The sequence below is a fragment of the Corvus hawaiiensis genome, chromosome 10 (assembly GCF_020740725.1).
Source record: "Corvus hawaiiensis isolate bCorHaw1 chromosome 10, bCorHaw1.pri.cur, whole genome shotgun sequence".
NCBI lineage: Eukaryota > Metazoa > Chordata > Aves > Passeriformes > Corvidae > Corvus > Corvus hawaiiensis.
In genome coordinates this window covers 9538428-9557393 of record NC_063222.1, presented here as the reverse complement: position 1 = coordinate 9557393, position 18966 = coordinate 9538428, and the positions used below count along the sequence as shown (strand labels likewise).

The following is an 18966-nucleotide window of genomic DNA, read 5'->3' as shown; positions in this document are numbered from 1 at the left end:
GAATATCCCCATTCAGGTGGTTACTTCCTAAAGTTAAAAATTAAAATAGCTCAGATGGAAACAAAGGGTCATCTTGCTTAGCTAAAAGTCCAAGTATTACACATTTCCTCCAGTCATTTCTCTAAGATGTCATAGTTTCATATCATTATGGATTATGGCAGTTCTAACTAATCCACTCATATTTGCTTAGGATGTTATCTGCAAAATTTATAAAAGGTAAGGCTATGAAACTTCTCATAGGAATGCCTCCAAGAGGCAAAATAATAACCAAAGTGCTACTGCCTGTGGATAAATAGGAAAGCAGTGAATAGAGCAGGGTTTTGTGGTGCCAATGACCAGGCTACAGGTGACAATGTGTTAAGTTCCTGACTGCAGCCTTTAAAAATGAAAGAACTTTACAAGTACAGGGCTCCCAGATGAGCAGCGTGGATTCCAACATGGCGTATTTACAGTGGCAGCAATATCTCAGACACTACAGTGGAACAAACACCTGGGGGATTCCTTTCCCCCCTGAGGTGGCTGGCAGCTCTGCTGTGTGCAGAAAGCAGGACAGCTTCTGAGCGGGACACTGCTGACTTGTATCTTGATTAGCTGCAAAAAAGAATGGGAGGAGAGAGACAATCACAATTCAGTGTGGTCACTGATGTGAATTTTGAACTTCATTTGACATTGCTAACGTTGCTCTCATTTGGAGAGCTTCTAACCACGGTCTCCTGTCCTATGACAAGTTTGTAATAAATTACAAATTATCAAACTGCAGGTACGTCTCTCAGTTTGCAGCCCAATTTAGAAAAAATCAATGGAAGAACGGCATCAGCACACGGCTCAGGCTATGCCTGATCAAAGGGGAATTATTCCTCACAGCTCCAGGAGCGTTCAGGCACTGTTTACCTCAAGGCAGGAATGAATAGCAAGGGTAAGGCACTGAAGCCCCTAGGAAGTCCTCACAGCCTTAAAAAGTCTGCAGAGAAAATTTCTAAAATGCATTAAGCACAAAGGTTCTCAGTGCCCAAGGCAAACTGGAAAATATTCCTTCCCTCAAGTTACTTGAACGCTAAATCATCACCTGCAGGCTCAAGCTGTCATTTCACACTGAGTCGCATCTCACAGTGTCAGGAGTTCTCCTCAAATCATTTACTCTCCCCCTCTCCACCCCAACACACACAGTGGTTTCTTACACAAGCACTAGCAGAATATTAATTACTTCTAGGAAGGAGTGAGACTTACATTCATATATAACATACATTAAATCTCTGATTAAATTCAGTCACAGCCTTCCAGTCACTTCAAACAGTTCTACATACAATTATAGTTTGGGATTTATAAAGGAAAAGAAAATTCTCAGCATTTCCTGGTGTAAGGGTTAGCCTAAGAATGTGAGGTTTAGCCTATAAACAGTAAGAATGGACTTTCAAGAACCAGAGACAAGATGCAAATTAAACACAACCACTTCAAAGAGGCTCCTGTAGTGAAGGCTTTATAGCACCCAACTGGCTCCAGGGGAACAGCCAAGGTTCTGGTGAGGATCAGGGAGACAAGACTTTTTTCTTTCACTGTCTAGTCAAAGCATTTTGTCCAGTTCTTTTCAGTAAAAGGGTCATCTCTTGGTGTACACACACGTGCATTATGGTAGTGAGATCTAATCTCAGCTGGCAGTCTCATGACTAAAATTACGAACACATTGAAGATGGCGGTCATAAGTAAGGAATTAAAACATCATGTGAGCCGGATTAATGGAGAAGAACCAGAGGAAATCATTATCAGTCTAGGGAATCAAGAAAATCTGAGTTGCGTGCAAGAATTTAATGCAGTCTGTAATGTTTCACATCCAGTATAAAGCCAAAGTTCAGGCTATAGATGTTGGAGGTCCTGCACTGCTGTGTTAGGAGTAGTGTGCAAGTCACAAATCCACAGAACAGGGAACAATTCCTTAAAGAGAAAGCAATGCAAACCTCTTAACTCTGCTGCCCCATTAATTACGAGCTGCCTTCCTGAAGAGAAATCCTTTTAAAATTGTTAAAAAATGGTAAAGCCAAAGAGCCTTCCAGCAAGCCACCATGCAGAGCAGCCCTTAACCACAACCTACACAATGACAGACTCTGGGTAATGCCTGCATTTACAAAAACACAGGTGAAGGATGGCACACTCTTGACATCAGCCAACTGCAGATTACCTCTTTCTTCCCTGCCTCTTCCCAAAACAGATGAAAAGCTTTCCACTGAAGGTAACTATGCACTGGGAGCACATTTTTCAGAGTCCATACACACCCGACCAGCAAACAGGACTCAGCAATTGCTCCTAAATGAGTAGCACAGACTCTCTATTCGATCAATAGGACCTTTCTGCTGATCTACTTTTACAAGGAAAGCTGACCTATGTTTCAGGACACCTGATTGATGTATGTATACACTGATCTAGTGCATTTAGGTTTTAAGTTTTGGCAAAACACACAATTAAGTATAAAAATTTAGCATCCCCAAAAAGTTAAATAATAAGCCAGGCTGATAGAAAAAATCGCTTCAAGCAGTATCTCATTTCTGTTGTGCATTTTATCCAGAGGAATCCTAAAGGGACTTTAAAATATGCAGCAAAGCACAGTATAAATTATATAAATTATATTATCATTTCCCTCTCAGATGAGCTCTAGCACCTGTTTGACACTGAGCAGCATCGCTGCACAGCAGGCTGCAGCTGGAAGCAGAGCAGTTTTTTATACGGAAACTGCAGGTGGAGTTCAAAGTCAATATAATTACAGAGTCTGGAATTTCATCAGAATGCTAAGGATGACATTCGTTTCATTGCTTCTTTTGAAAGTCTGTAAAACTTAAATTATTGAAAAGGTCTTCCTCCAGCCATTTTTATTTTGGATTGACATTTCTTCACTCAACTCTCAATTTCAGTGGTCAGTAAAATCACAAAGGAATTGTGCTCTGGTAGAGCTTCCCAACAGATATTGCATGTTGGAATGAGGTCAGGGTTTTCAATGAGGGTGCAGGGGAGCCTTTCCAAAGTTTGGTTCGCATCTGTGAAGGGACCATGCTCATTAAAAGTAACACCCACCAGGGAGGTACATGTATCATTTCTTAATGCAAATAGCATGCTAACATTTCCACCAGTTTCATTTGAAATTGCTTCTTCTCTTGACATCAAGAAAGCAGAATCCCATGGCAAAAAAAATAATTTGGAACTTACCTTCCTTTTCTCCTCACAGAGACCTCTCCCTTCAGGCCAGCTGTATGGGAGTATTAGCAGAACCTGGAAGTGGTGCTTTACCTGCACAACATTTATGGACAAGTGTCTATTGATGGAAAACAACAAAGAAAAAAGTAGGCTCAGGATTTTAGAAGCCTGGTGTCTCTGCATTTTTATCTTACCTCTGATCAATTCAGTGTCTTCAGAACATTCTCTAACTTCCCCTGGAGAACCTCTTTACTCTGCCTGGTCACATATTTTCACAAAATCTGTAGAGTTTGGTGACTTCCTCATTCCTGACAAAGGTTGTTGAAATCCACCTAGGTTTAAAATTTACCAAGGGGGAAGCTCTCCCCAAACTAGTACCCGGTGTGATTACAAAAACCCTTCTCTCCTGTGTTAAGAGGCTGCCAATAGACCAGATTGACTCAAGCACCACATTAAAGAACCAAAGCTTTGTGCTTTTTTCTCCCATACGTGCAAAAAATCAGTGATTTACAGAGCAGGCCCAACAGGGTAACAGCAGATATTGGCGTTCTGTCAGCCTGAGAAAAACTCAACAGAGAAGACCTCTGCTGAGAGTGTTTGATAAGGACACTTCACTCTCTTCCACTGGCAAAGTCATTTTCTGTTCCTAACGTCTGAAGGAGGCAACAACCAATGTCTTTGCCTATCTCTGTCCAGATGAACTGTACCAATCCCAGAAGTTTTGATAGAAACTGGATTGATAAATGCTGTAACAAGCTTGAAAATTTTGATCAATATTTAACAGGACTGTAATCTCCTCTCGCAGGGAAGTGTTCTCTTTACAAATACTACATTCCATACAGGGAACCTTGCTGGAAAATCACATAAAGAAATTTTGAAAATTCACATTTAGGAGGGCCTGAGGAAAGAAAACAGTTCACACAGAGCAAAGTGTTCTGTTCAATCCCAATTCTGACTTGACAGATTTGAAACCTGGGCATAAATAAGAAACAGTGAAAAAAGCTTTATGAGAAACCCCTGTAAAATACTGTATTTATATGCAGGCCCACAAACAAATGCACGTGAACTTATAGGCACCATTTGGATTCTGGAAAAGCCAAACTTTGCAACAAGATTAAATAAGAAGTTAAAAATCATAACTTTATAAGATTTCTAAACAGAGGGATCAGAGATGCAATAAGCTCTTCTCACTTCTGTGTCTGGAAAAGAATCCCCCCCACACACATATCAATATTTTAGAGTTGTCTCAGTGGCCACTGATTTAAGAGAAAAATTTTATCAGCTTCTTTAGAAAGAGAGAAAATTGTGAGGGGAGGGGATAGGTTCAAAGGAAGTAATGAAAGGTAGAAGATTAAGATGATACAGGTTTTTCCCTGATAAGATTTTTGGCAGCAATGAAATCTACATTTGCACACTCCAGTGGGAACTGAGAGAAACCCCAGCCCTGCCAAACTCTGTAGCTTCAGTTTGATGGATGAAAAGGCTTTAGACAACTCACTGTACATGGCTGGAAGACTTGGGAGAAATGCACAGCTTCCAAATACCCAAATTCATGAGTACTTTGCCAGGAGGCTACCACAAATACATGCCAGAAGTCGTGGACATTAGGAAAGTATTTCCATACAATCAAAGAAAAATAAGGATGAGCAAAACTTAGAAGTCACCTCTTCATCTCCTAGTTACAAAACAAAATAAATGGTCAGGGAGGTGTTTGTATCTCCTGTTCATAAAGACACTGAAGGACTGTGACTTCATACCTCTCCCATCAGTTCATCCCACCATTCTGCTAGGCTTACTCCTACAATTTCTTTCTTAAGTGTCCAACTTCAGTATTTTTAACTACAATTACTTCTAGCCCTAACCATGAGGACATGAGGAAGAAGAGATTCAAATCCTTCTTTTTTTTCCTCATAATAACCATATTTGCATTTGATTACACGCTTCTCCCTTTCCAGATTTCTCTCTGAGATCTGTCTCCCTCCAGGTTGTTCAGTCATAGTTTTGAGCTTTCTCACTGTTCTGGATGTTCAAAAGTGGACATGGCACTTGAGGCAAGTCCTTCACCAGCACTGAGAGAGTGGGAGAATTGCTCCATGCATTCTGTAGGGCAAAACACTTCCTTAGTGCACCATCCTCTCCTCCCTGGGATCTCCCTCATGCAGTCCCCAGACAGCAACATCACTTGGCTCCAGTTCTCTCTCACACAGCCCTCAGGAACACAGCCCCATCCAGGCTCTGAGAAAGACCCCCACTTCCTCCCTTGTCAGTGTTATTGCTACATAGATGTATTTTGTCTTAATTAGTACAGCCTGCAGGGAACTTATTCTTTGAGTTATCCTGAGAGTTATTTTTAATAAATATAGAGGAGAGAAACCTTCAAAGATTGCACCAGGTATTTTAACACCATTTCATACTGGTGAAATAATGTTTCAATATGCTTGAGAGCTCCAAGAAGCAAAAGGAATTGTGACTGCTGCCATGATAAATTGAAAGCTTAAGAGAATGAGGATGAAACATGTTTCATCCTCAATCCATATTCATTATTTAAAAGCACATAGGATTGAGAAAACATGACCTGGATTCTGTACTGACGAAACAATGCCATTTTAAAAAAGAAATGCAATAGTGCATTTCCTATTCCAGAGCAGTAAGTGAATTGCTCATGGTTTGTTTAGAGCTGGAAGTGTGCACAATGAACCATTTACTAATCTATTATCTTTTCATCCACAAATTAACCACACAGGATTACAGAACAGTCTGAGCTGAAGGATCATCAATCCAACTTCATATTTTCAGTGCCACTTTCAGAAATATTCAAAGGGATTTAATAACATATTTCAATTTTGAGCTTTAATGCAAACTGTTCCCCGCACCTGCTGTTACCAGTGGTTAATATTTGACATTCTGTAGCTTTCTCATCTCATTCACATACTTTTAATATTTATGTTCTCTGATCAGACAGCTTCCAAGTCCAACATATAACTACCAAAATATCTTTACAACAGCCAAAGGTGGACGAAATCTATACCATATTTATAAGGAAATAAATACTTGCACAACAGCTGATGACTGTGGGGTGTGCCAGTGCTGGTTTACTCCCCCTAAAGATACATGAGAGCATAAGTACTTACAGGAAATAAATCATTTAAAGCTGGGATACAACATCAGCACAGGGCATGAACTCAACCTGCATCCAGAATTTCTGGATGAAGCAAAAGGCTGACTAAGGTGGCATTCCAGTTATTTGAAGGAAATGCTTTCTGAGGATTTACTTCAGGGAGAGGAGATCCTATCTCCGAGGAAAGCCCCGCCTTACACCTTCCACCGGACTTTGCTGCTGCTCAGACCTGCTCCCACAGACACAAGCACACACGGGGCTGCACGCACCAGGGAGAGAGAGCAGCGTGGGCCTCGGCTCACTCACACGGTCACACCCCACGATTCCTGTGCTGTCACAACTTGAACACGAGCGACTTTGCAATGTCCCCTATGAAGCGATTTTCAAAGCCCAGATTAACCCCCGGGTGACCGTAGTCTTCCTGCTGGTCACGTTTTGGGGAAGCCGTGCGGGTTCCTGCAGTGGGGCTCGGTCCTGGGCCCGTCTCCGGGAGACGCTGCCCGAGGAGAGGCGGGGGCGGCCCGGGGGTCTCTCAGCTCCAGCTTCACTCCCCGGCGATTCAGCAACAACTCCCCGCGTTCCCCGCTTCGGGACCGCATGCCGTCAGTCCATCCCCGAACCGAGCCGCAGCAGCGGCCAGGGCACGGTCCCGGTCCCCTCATGCTCCCACCTCCGGCACCGCGGGGCAGCTCCGGCTCACCGGGGCAGCCTCCGCCCTCCTTCCCCTCCTCCTCCTCCTCCTCCTCAGCCCAGCGCTGCCCGGCCGGCACCCGCAGCCCCGTGCGCCCCTCACTGCCCCCCGCCCAGGGTATGAGACAACCTTACGGGTGGAATTGCGGGATTGACAATCTGGACCACTTGCAGAAAATTCGACTTTTTGTATCCAATGAAGGAGTTAGAAGACAGTAAACCAGTCTCTTTCCCCGACAACAAAGGAGGTGTAACATTTGCGTTGTCATTTGATGTTGAGGAAGTAACGCTTACGACCCCTAATTAAAATTGCAACCATCAATGACGGCCAAGGTCAGCAAGCTGCTATTAAAACTCTGTGCGCACCGACCGAGCTGCTGGCAAGGCCACAGGCAGCGTTCTTCAGCGTTGGTCCACGAACATGAGAGGATGGCAGCAGTGAAAGGGGAGCAGCTCCAGAACAGGGGCAGAGCCGCGGGATTTAACCTGCAGCGGGGAGGCGGTGGGGCAGCGGGGAAGGTGCAGGGCCCGGGCCGCAGCAGCTGCGGCACATCACGGCTCCAGCAAGGAGCTATCAAGGACACAGAAATGCTGGCTTTTTCTGTCCTGCCACGGGCTTCCAGGATTTGCAGGAAATTTTCCTCCAGGCCAAGCAGGAAAAGCATCCCAACAAAGCATTTTACAAAAATTAAGGATGGCAAACCTTTGTGAAACGGTGAGATTCAGTCAAATCCAGTGGTTTCACATGGATACCGGGATGCATGGGTCCTGCTGTGGCAATTACCTTCCATTCTATGCCAATCAGAACAAGCACTGCCAGAAGCAGCCCAGACTCACAACAAGCCCGTACAGCTAATGAGCCCCTGTCTATCTGTGTTTAAGCTGGCTGCCTTCCTCCTTATAAACACCACTTCAGAGCAGCACTGCCTGCTTCTAGTCCCCTATTAAAAGCAAAAGTATTTTTATCACTCTTCAGCAAGATGCAGTGCTCTTTCTTACCAAAACCCCAATTACCATACCGCAGACTCCAGTTAAATATTAACAGGTAAAACTCCCCCTAAACCTGCTTAACTCTGGGTTCACATCTAAAGGGTTAGGAACACAGCTGAGAGCACACTAATTGCTGACAAATGTCATCTTAGACCAGTCCTATTACATAGTCATGGACACCATTTAATTCCCCTTGGAAGAGGTTTAAGCAAAAAGACACCTCTCTGGGCTTGAGATAGGACTCAAGCCATTATTGTTGTCCACTTGACAGCTAAAAATGACAGTAGCTATTAATCATCCTTCAAGATAAGCCTGAGTTATGCATATATGAGTGTAGCAGAAAAGCACTGTAGCCTGTTACTTATAAAGGTTTGGTTGTCAAAGTTGTTTTTAAAAGGCACTGAATTGGTCAAAAGGCTGTTGATAATAACTGACCAATAACTGGCATTGCTAAAGAAGAACATTACGTATGTGATCAGTTCAAAAAGGAAAATGAAATTAGTAACGAGTGGGTCAATACTGATTCATCCGAAACCAGGCTTGATTCAATCTCTGTTACTCACCACTTTTGGGGACAGACAGACTTTTAAAAAGACGAAACAGTATTACAGCCATCTCTCTCATCATCTAAACCTGCAGAATCCCTTCTTGGATCACTCTGCTTCTGATGACAAAATTGTTTGGGCCTATGCAGTAGCTGCAGCTGTGCCTACCCAGGACCAGCCAGGAGTAAGACAGTGTTGCAGTGGGGATCCTGCAACACGCATATATCAAACCAGGAGTCCCGTGGAAAGGAAATATATATATACGGACAGACAGATTCTTGATAGCTGTTTCAGAGATGTTTATTTCTCCAGCCGCATGGCCGGAGCTCTGCCGAGGAACTGTTCCAGTCACGGGACCAGGGGTCCTTCTGCCCGCGCAGGGAACACAAACCAACCAATGGGAACGAGGCTGAGCAGGGACATGGAAACCCCGTGTCTGTGCCCTCAGGGCCCCTCTCCCAGGACTACACGGCAGGGGAGGGACCCCAACACCTCACCCGTTTTATTTTAATAAAAGGAGAATGAAAACAACTGGATAAACATAACAAGAACAGTTTCAAAACAAAACAAGCCACCCTCCTGAGTCTTTAAATGTCCAAACAGATTCTCTGGAACATCTTAGGGCTGACAGAAGGGAGACAGAATTCTCTGAGCATGCTTTGTGGGGAAACTGAGGCAGGAGAGGGTTTAACTTCTTCCCTCCCCCTTTTCATCCCCCACTCGGCATTGGAAAGGGATTTTTGGGGAAACAATTGGCAAAAGCATGGTTTTGTGAGGGAAACCATGGATGAAAAAACGGATTGGGAGTACACTGGGGGTAATAGGATATAGGGTAAAAGGGAAAGGTGGGATTAGGAAAGGGAAACTGTAGGGGGGGCTTACAATGGAGATATTGTCTAACATGACTACGATTTTTTGCATATATACTGCCTTTTACAAAAACACCATCAGGCCCAGTGACCTGCGATGCTTGTAACCCTTTTCTCCCTAGTACAATATTAAATTCCACCACCTCTCCATCTCCCAAGCTTGGGATGCATTTTTCAGGGTTATTCTTTTTAATAGCAGTTCTATGCACGAATATGTCTTGCTGGTTGTCACACCTTGTTATAAAACCATAATTTTGCTTAACATTATACCATTTTACTATCCCTAAGGTCTTAGTTGCTATGATCTTTTCCTTTTTCCGAGTGGCTGCTGTTTTCTGTCTCGCTGCGTCTTTGCTGTCTCTTTCGGTCGCTCCCGTGTTGGAATTGTCGGGGCTGCTGGTGCCTGCGCGCTCTTCCCGGGGTCGCGTTCGGGGCTGCGCGGGCCGGGCCGGGCCATGCCGCTCAGTTCTCCGTGCGTCGCCTCCTCTGGTCGCAGCTTCGCTGCCGCTGCCGGGCGCTGCACCCACGTCTCGGCCAGGCCCCCGAGCGATGACTCCCCCGCGCCCCGCTCCAGCGCGCGTCTCGGCTGGGCACGGCTCCGTTCCACCGCCACCGCCGCCAGCCGCCGCCCGCGTGCCGCCCCTCTCGGCCGGGCGTTCACGGGGCTCGCTCCACCACGCGCTGCACAGGACCGGGCAGGCACCGCCGGGTCCCGCCGCTCCTCGCTCCGCCACCGACACTGCGGCTCGCGTGGCTCCGCCCGCGCGCGGGAACTGCCTCGCTGCTGCTCTCAGAGCGCTCGGTGCACGTGGCCTGGGCCGCACGGTCCCTGCGCCAGGTTTCCCTTCGCCAGGACACAGCTGACATTGCTCAACAGTCTCGGTAACTAAATAATATTCACGAAAATATTCTTCCATCGGCATATATTTTGACTCCAGTATTAACTGTGTCCAAACGGTTTTCCAAAAGCCCTTGGTAAGAATTAAATCCCAAGAAACATAGAAAAAGTTCTTAAACAACCATGCCAGGAAGTGTTTCAGTTCTTTTTGAGCTTGAATCAAGCTAAAATTTACAAATCGTTGTTCAAGAATCATTTTAAGTTTAAGATAAATGTCCATATGCGGCTCTGAGAGCCAAGAGTCTTCCCACGGTTCCTCCATAGTTTAGATATGGAATAGCAAAGCAAAACCAAGAAGAGGAATCCAAAGTTTCCAGGGTTTACTCACACAAATCAGTCGCTTAGGGATCGGGGATCGTTCTGCCCGCATTCTCCACCATTTGTTGCAGTGGGGATCCTGCAACACGCATATATCAAACCAGGAGTCCCGTGGAAAGGAAATATATATACGGACAGACAGATTCTTGATAGCTGTTTCAGAGATGTTTATTTCTCCAGCCGCATGGCCGGAGCTCTGCCCAGGAACTGTTCCAGTCACGGGACCAGGGGTCCTTCTGCCCGCGCAGGGAACACAAACCAACCAATGGGAACGAGGCTGAGCAGGGACATGGAAACCCCGTGTCTGTGCCCTCAGGACCCCTCTCTCAGGACTACACGGCAGGGGAGGGACCCCAACAAGACAGCATGCAGTGTGTCCAGCAGTCGGCCCTGGACCCTTCAGCCTTCCAGTTACCTCAGGCATTGCTGCATACACCCCAGCATTCACACATACAGCCTGCAGATACCCCTGCAGCTGCCCTCAGACATTCCTTCTGTCCTGTAGCTGGCCTTGGGTCCACAGCCTCCTGGTAGGAACAGCTTCAAACAGCTGCCTCTGTACCTGCTCCAGGAAAGATGCATGCAAGAATTTGCAACTGAGGCCACATTTTACATTCGTTATCTATTTTTCATCTTGTGTATTCTGTTTTGCAAGGACCTACAGCAACAATTTCAGCTCAAACTTTCCCCTCCTATATCCTCCAATGATCATTCTACAATGTCATCTTAAATACTGGCACAGATGACTTTTTTTCACTCTACCTGTTTCTAGAATGAGATCTGGACTGCTTTGCATTTCAAATGCCATCAGTTTTATTCACTCTACCTTTTTACTTTCAACAGAAGAAAAGCTTAATGATGATTTTGGGCAGGGGATCCTAAAGGAATATCTTAAGTGTAATTCTAAATCACTTTTGAAAATGGTTCTCCAGGATATTTGAAAATAAAGAGCTTAATGGTATTTGACTTTAGTTTGAAGGAACTTTACAAAGTTCAGACTCTATCACATCTCAACTGCTTGAATAAGGACATAGCACTCACATGCAGCATAGCTCCTCTCATGTGAAAAAGGAGCAAGAAACAAAACCGCAAGGCAAGCAAACTGAGACCAAGCCAGAAAACTGACAGGAAAAAAAATACTCTGCTTTATATTTCCATATAGAATAAGCTTTACTAATTTTAAAAATAGCTCTGCTGAAAATTGTAGGGCTGAGTTTAGTACACAGGGTAGCAAAGCTGTAGAATACCTGCAGAATACAGCAACATGAAGTACTCACTTCAAAATACTCATCACAGCTGTCATCTTTATTCCTCCTTCGGTCCACAAGGGTTTGAGCATCTCACATAGACACCTACTCACTTAAACCACAGGGAAGGAGGCCTCTTGCTCAGACTGCAGGACGAAATCCATCTACAACTCTCCCGGTTTTAACTCCTGCTTTTCCGGAGCCGCTCTGCCGCGGTAATTCCCGCAGTGCCGGGCTGCGCCGCAGGGAGCGGCCACGCGAGGGCGCCGCAGCCCCGGCCGCGCTCCCGCGTGTCCCGGGGGATCCGCCTCCCGCAGCCCTCCGGCACCGGGAATCTTGCGTTTACACGCCTTCCCTCCCTTTTTTATACACGCGTAACACACGGCAGCTCAAGCCAAGCCATTTGGCACTCGCAGGGTGCAAGGAGCGTTTGAAGCTAAAGCTGTTACGCCTTCCTAGGAATGGCACAAACAGAAGCGAGCAGCGGGTGGGGAGAGACGGGACATCAGCACTGCTCTGGGAAATGAGCTGGATTGGGTGAGGAAGCACTGACAGATTTCATTCACAGTACAAGTACTCAACATGTATAAACATCAGTTTCTGAATACCGTGTTTAGCACACAACAGAACAGCCCGCTCCTACGTCGGTTTCAAGCCAACAGTAAGATCTCAAGCAGCATTCCTTAAGGCAGCAGCTTTTAGTCCTGCTCTATCACCTGATTAAACTGTGCAACTGCTCAAGTCAATGCTTCCCAGCTGGTAGGGCTAATTCATCACTGCACCCCTATAGAAAGGCTATTCATCAATTCCAGGATAAATAAATTCCCACCGATTCCTCTTTTCATTGTTCAGGTAGTTACATCTGTTACCTTAATCCAAATATAAATCCACTTGAAATTGCAAATTGAATCATAAATTAGGTCAAACTTCAAAAGGTAATGATTAATCAACTTCAGTAATGCAGTTTGCTTATTACTTTATCTCCACAGCCAGGTCCAAGATTTGTGAGAATGATCTCAGCCCTGCAGTTCTTTCCTTTAGCACTTCTGGTGGCACTGGAGATGGATCGAGTTTTTCACTGCTGCAGATCCTCTGTGTGTGTGTTTTAGAAGAGATGAGTGTATCTTAATGAACTATGCATACACACTAGAATAATTAGATTTTGCCTTTTTTTTTTTATTAGTATTATTATTTCTACATTAGAGATTTTGTTCTGCTCACCCAGTGACCCTCAAACATACAAGCGAGCAGGTGCTGACAACCTGAAGCTGTAACTGAAACTTTAGTTCCAGATTTCCTTAAATTGCCCAATACAAGTTTCTTGTCACTGCCCTGGCCACAGTGGAGGCTGTTTTGGCTGAAACAGCTATCAGTGCTCTTCATCACAGCAGGGCAAGAGAGATGGAGCTACCAGAGAGCCCCCACTGACAGCCAAGACGACCAAGGGACTGGAACACCTGACATGATGATAGAGCTGGGTCTGCTTAGAGCAGAGAAGAGAAGGCTCAGGGGAATCTCACCAATGTACTCACCTGAAGGGAACTATAAGAGAGATCCTTACAGTCTTGCCCAGGAGAAGAGGCAGTGGGGGCAAAAACACAAGAGGTTCCACCTCAACATAAAGGAAAAGTTATGGGGTCTCTACCTTTGCTACTTATATTAGGCAAAAGGTCCCCTTCCCCTGATTTCCACAGTGAGCTCGCCTTTCAGATTCTCTCCCTCTTCTCCCACCAGCACACAAACAGGGATGACGACAAGCAGATCCAGTCTCTTGGGTAGAAAGGTTATCACTCCAATGTGGTACAAAAGCCCCAAATACTCCATCAGGATTTCTAGTTCAGCATTCATGAAATGTTTAGCTGCTCCTGCCCAGACTGGGGCCCAGGACAGATGCAGTGCAGAAGTTACAAATGCAACAAGCAGCTTAACAACACCCACCTTGTTCCTGCAAACAGCTGAGGAAGTCACAACGCACGTAACACACAAATATACAAAGAGACCCCAGAATTTTATTAAAAGAAACATGTTCAAATGCAGCATTGAAAACAGAGAGAGCGGAATGCCAACAGTCAGAGAACTTATGCCGAGTTATGTTTTCTTTGACAAACTAGCACCATTGAATCACAAGTCACAGACTAATTTATTTCTAGAGGTTAAAAAACCTCCACCATTATAAAATTTCTATGAATTCTATTAAAAATTGGTTCTCAATTTACTACTCCTACAGAGATGAAAGCAGTCTGAAGTACAGGTTTTCATATCTACTCCTTGTTCAAATTACCCATAAAAGACAGTTTATTCTTAAGTCTAAACATCCTGATCAAGGGAAAAAAAAGTCTAAAAAGTGACCTCCACAAGTCTTTACAAACTAAACAAGTAAGAAAGACCTACTGTGTTATAAATATACACAGTACAATATGTACAAGTCTGGTCTTACAAAAGAAGAGCTCCCTAGTCCATAAAAATACTAACTCAACTACAAAATTTTCTCAGTATTTAGTCAAGCTGTCTCAAGCAGTCACCATAGCAAATTCCTAAAACACTTATTTGTTCCACAGCACAACAGCTTGAACGTGTTCACAATGAGAAAGAGCCCAACACTTCACCATAAAACTGATTTCTAACCCTAATTTCCCACTCAGGTTTAGTGGTGCTGTTAGTGTTATATATTTTAATGCCACAAGACCTTTACATGTTTCTAGACTGTGTTTCAACTATTCAAAGTGCTGAAAGTGCGATCAAAGAGTAGAGTTTTGTATCCCTTTTCCAGTACACCCTTCTCTGGCACTGGCAACAATAGCCAAGGGTTTCTAGGTCTGTGAGGGCCAAAAGGCACACACTCATTTGTACATGCTCGGGCAAGTATTCACACACAAATACACGCACTTTGCTTTACGGACCTGCCCCACAACATCAGAAGGCTTCCTCCAAGTAAGGAAATTCAAAATTTCCTTAAAAATGCATTAATGTAGACACCTAGAATTCATGACCCTGACATGAACTGCTTAAAATGGCAGTGAGATGGTGGTGAAAAAAAAAAAAAAGTACTTTTGGCTTTAAACTTATGCTGTCCAAGTATTGCTCTGGAACAGAGAAACACAAAGTCTATGCTCTCTCACTCTATCAAACAAGCGGCAGGTTACATTCACCCACGTGATTTATCACAACAGTTAACAGCATTTGTGAGCATACACATACACATAACCCTTGGCATTTGTTCTTCTACTTAAGGCCATCTGCAGCCTGAATGAAAATAAAACTATTTGAAGAATGCTTCAACCATTACCCTTCTGTACTTACACATACAAGTACAAGAAGTAACAAAACTGAGTTGTGCCTCCACCAGAAAACAGATCACTGACACAAGTTAACACTGCCTCCTTTCCTCCTCCCTTCTCTACAGTGCTCTCCTACGACATGCATCATAGTAGCTAGTACTGTTAAAAATCAAGAACATATCCCTCTTGACAAAGTTGACAAATTTTTCTAGTGGGCACATTGGCTTGCTGGACCGTTTATAATGATCCTTGCAAAATGAGGTCTGGAATGTGACATCAGCACCGTTGTACAGGATGCGGATAAAGTGTTCTTTGGGCCTCTTCCCATCCTGCCAGAGCTCAAAAACTAATCTGGCAGCAAATCTGGGAAATCTGGCCTCTGTAATGCCCAAGGCACTGAGAACAGGGGACAAGGTGACATCATGCGCAGAGTAGAGAACAAACACTTCTTCCTTCTTGCCTTCTGCAATACGCTGCAGTCGATTGACAGTCTGGTTGAGGAGAGGATGAGTAGCCAATAGTGCATACAAGAAGTAAAGTTTCTTTTCCTGTCTTTCTCTCTCATCCTCCAGCTGATGTCTCTTGATTACTTTGAAGTGCTCCATACCAATGCAGCCAGTTTTGGTACATGGAAATGAGACATTATGACAAAAATAGCACAAGAGAGAATCTATTGGGTTAGAAGCTCTCAGCTGCCTGGTGGGAATGCCCACAATCTTTGCCATATCCACATATATTTTCTCCAAATCGTTGTTTTTCACCCGTAAGCTGTACTGCCTGCGCTGCTCCTCTTCTAGGTAGTGGTTTCTCATGGGACAGTCGCAGCTTCCCGAGCAGAAAATGGTGCTCCACTGGTGCCTCATGTTGATTTTCTTCCAGTCAAAATCTGGCAAAAAGGTGTAGAGCAGCGCCAAAGCACTCTGCAGGGTTCGGCTTTTCCCTGTGGTCTCCAAGTAGAGCTGCTTGGCTGTCCAGTCACCAGGGAGCAGTTTGTGTTTGTTGATATAAATTTCTCGGAGCAGTTGTCCATTTCGCAAATGTTGTACAACCCCTGAATTTAGAAACAAATTCACATGATTAGAATCTTTGCAGTTTTGAGAAAAAGAATTACAGCTAGCAGCCTTACTGATAAATGAACAATAAGTTAAAAGGTTATAAACTTACAAAACTGAACTTCACTTGTGACTGACTATTAGGAAAACTGTCTGAAACATGAGAAACCTGCTATTCTTCAGTATCTCTCAGATTCTAGGAACTAACCTGAAATATAGAAAAGAAGTTGGTTCTATCAGATTTGTTTAAAACCTTAAGTGGTTTAATATTTATTCCTTGGACAGACTGATTGTGTCTAACATGACTATAAAAGTAAGGTGTTTTTGAAGACTGCACCTGAGTCAGGTTTTCAGGCAGGCAGAGAATGCTGTGTCCCTGAAAATTTATGGCAGCCAATAAAACCACCAGCAGTCAGGAAACAAATACACAGAATGTAAACTAGTGTGTAAACTCAAAGAACTGTGGTGAGGTGCAGTAATTGCATCGAACTTCCTTCTCCATCTTCCTTTGGGGAGTATTTAAACTGCTTGGTAATTTATGCTAAGCTCTGCCTTTATCCAGTTGGAAAGGGAGAGTGTATCCTTCTCATGTGCCAAAAACCTCTACTCCAGTATTTGCATTTCTTGCACTAACCTCTCACAGCAGCAAAGCAATGGGCATGAACCCTTTATGCACTAGAACACCTTTACATAACTTGCTACAGGCCACAGGAGTCTCTAGATGCCAGCTCAGTTACACAATCCATGTACTGTGTGCAATTTCACACACAACATTATATTGTTAGGAAGCGTTCTGTGATGTCCTGCCTTGCCTTCTCCTCCTGGTATCACTTTGCAAGACTTGACAGTGACCAAGGATATCTCCCAAAGGGATCCCAGAACACACAAGGATCTGACAAGGGAAGAGATGTATAAAGCATTTCCACAGACCAAGCATCAGGTTTGTCTGCTACATCAGCATCTCTTGTAGGGGACAGAGGGTCCCTCTGAATCACAACCCTGTCAGTAACAGAGCACCAGATCTTCCTCAGGAGGGAGTGAACACTGCTGTTTGTCACAAGGGTAACAGTGCAACTGTGTGGTGTGTAGTAACCTGAAGGAAAGGTGCTCTGCCTTGCTACAAAAAAAGTTAAAAGAGATGCCAAGATTGACCAGTGTGTAACAGAGTTGTCAAGCTACAGGACAAAGCATGGTTTCTACAACTGCTGCCACTTTTACAGTAGAGAGTCTAATACTTTATCCATATCCCAGCATAGCATAGGATAGGACCAACATGATAAGTTTACATAAACAAGCATTTATTTCAATATAAAGAGAATCAGAAGATCCCTCTTCAAGCAGACTGTGTTTTACAGAGCAGAGGATGAGACAGAGCTGCTATGGGAACTCACCTATCTGCGTAAGCTCTCCCATTTCACATAGAGAATGACTGGGGAAGCGAGGCAGGCTGCTCAGGGAACCATCCATTTGGGCTGCAGACCCTTTGGACATATGCTTAATGAAGGCTTCAAGCTGAGGATGAGAAGGTTTCCTAGAGAGGTAAAAAACCAAAATGTGAAAACTTCCAAAAGCGTATGGGAAAGCAACTCGAGAGAGTCAAGTATTCCAAATATGTCAGCTCAGAAATTTCATGGTGTGAGGTTATTTCCCACTGAGACAACATCTGCTCTTAGTCAGGACTTTTCCAAGTATGGAAAAGAAATCTAACCACTTACTACCAACCAAAGAACTATAGGAAAACAGATGTCATGTTAAAATTATGATACCTTTCAGTAAGCAATTTAGAGCAATTTCTGGGGGTTGCTTTGAATTCAGTCACTAATACTGTTATGAATTAAAATGAAAAAGAAAAGAGATTTAAAATTCCTTTAAAAACCCTGCAAACCTCTCTCCAGTTTCTGAAGTACCAACACTCTTTAACAGTGCAGCCAAAGGCAGTGACATTCTAAAGGGGTTCAAATAACCAGTATTTTAAATAGATGATCTTGAAGGAATTCTCAGATTTTGTAATGTACAAAGCTGATTACAATCTCAGCTTTTATTTCTACTTCCTTCAGCCTCAAATCAATTAGAATGTGTAGTCTCAATTACATGGGACAGGAAAGTACCATTAAAACTGGAATAATTGGGGTACTGCACTTTTATCCAGGAAGAAAGAGGCCAACACTGCTGGACACTTACACAGGTAAGATACCCCCACCATGCAAGTGATGAATGCAGCTGGAAAAGAGATATTCACAAAAATGTCTGAGTTAACTCACTGAAACAGAGTTCAAGTCAGTGAAAGAATGCTTAGATCTCCCAAACTGTGCTGAAAATTTCAAATACACTACAGACTCAGCTCACTGTGGTACTGCTGTGCAGAAAGCTACAGGTACAAAAAAAAGCCCACAATGTAACCCAAAGGTAATCTGAACCTTTAAAAAATAAACCTGTGATCATGTTCCTACAGCAGAAACGCATTACATGAGTGGGGTCTTCTTTGTTAAATGTCAACAGTTACCAAAGGTCACACAGTCACCTCTCTAATTTTGTGCAAAACTAAATCAGAAACTGTTTGGCAACCCAACTCTGCCCTAGACGGTTCTTGTCTTAATAGGATGTTCAGCTTGAATACAGTTAATATATTTTCATGGTGCTTAAAAAAATAAAATATATATAGAAAATAAATTTTGTCAGGGATCTTTTACAGAAGTCTGGGACTTGTGTTTACTGTTCATATTTACATTTTTTAGAATGATAAACTATTTTTGATATAAAAACCTCAGGTCTTAAAAAGAA

The 18966-nt window shown here is 43.8% G+C and overlaps 1 protein-coding gene across 3 annotated transcripts in view; it reads right to left on the bottom strand.

The window, feature by feature from the left end:
• Window positions 1-13844: 13844 nt before the first annotated feature.
• The window catches only part of PXYLP1 (2-phosphoxylose phosphatase 1), a 49217-nt gene continuing 44095 nt past the window's right edge, over window positions 13845-18966 (bottom strand). For all 3 annotated transcript variants that reach the window (XM_048314609.1, XM_048314608.1, XM_048314610.1), the window contains 2 exons: window positions 17577-17716; window positions 13845-16184 (listed from right to left, as the gene is read on the bottom strand). In XM_048314609.1, coding sequence (XP_048170566.1) covers window positions 15253-16184; window positions 17577-17716 — 1072 coding nt within the window. In that variant the 3' untranslated portion in view covers window positions 13845-15252. The remainder of the gene's footprint in view (window positions 16185-17576; window positions 17717-18966) is intronic.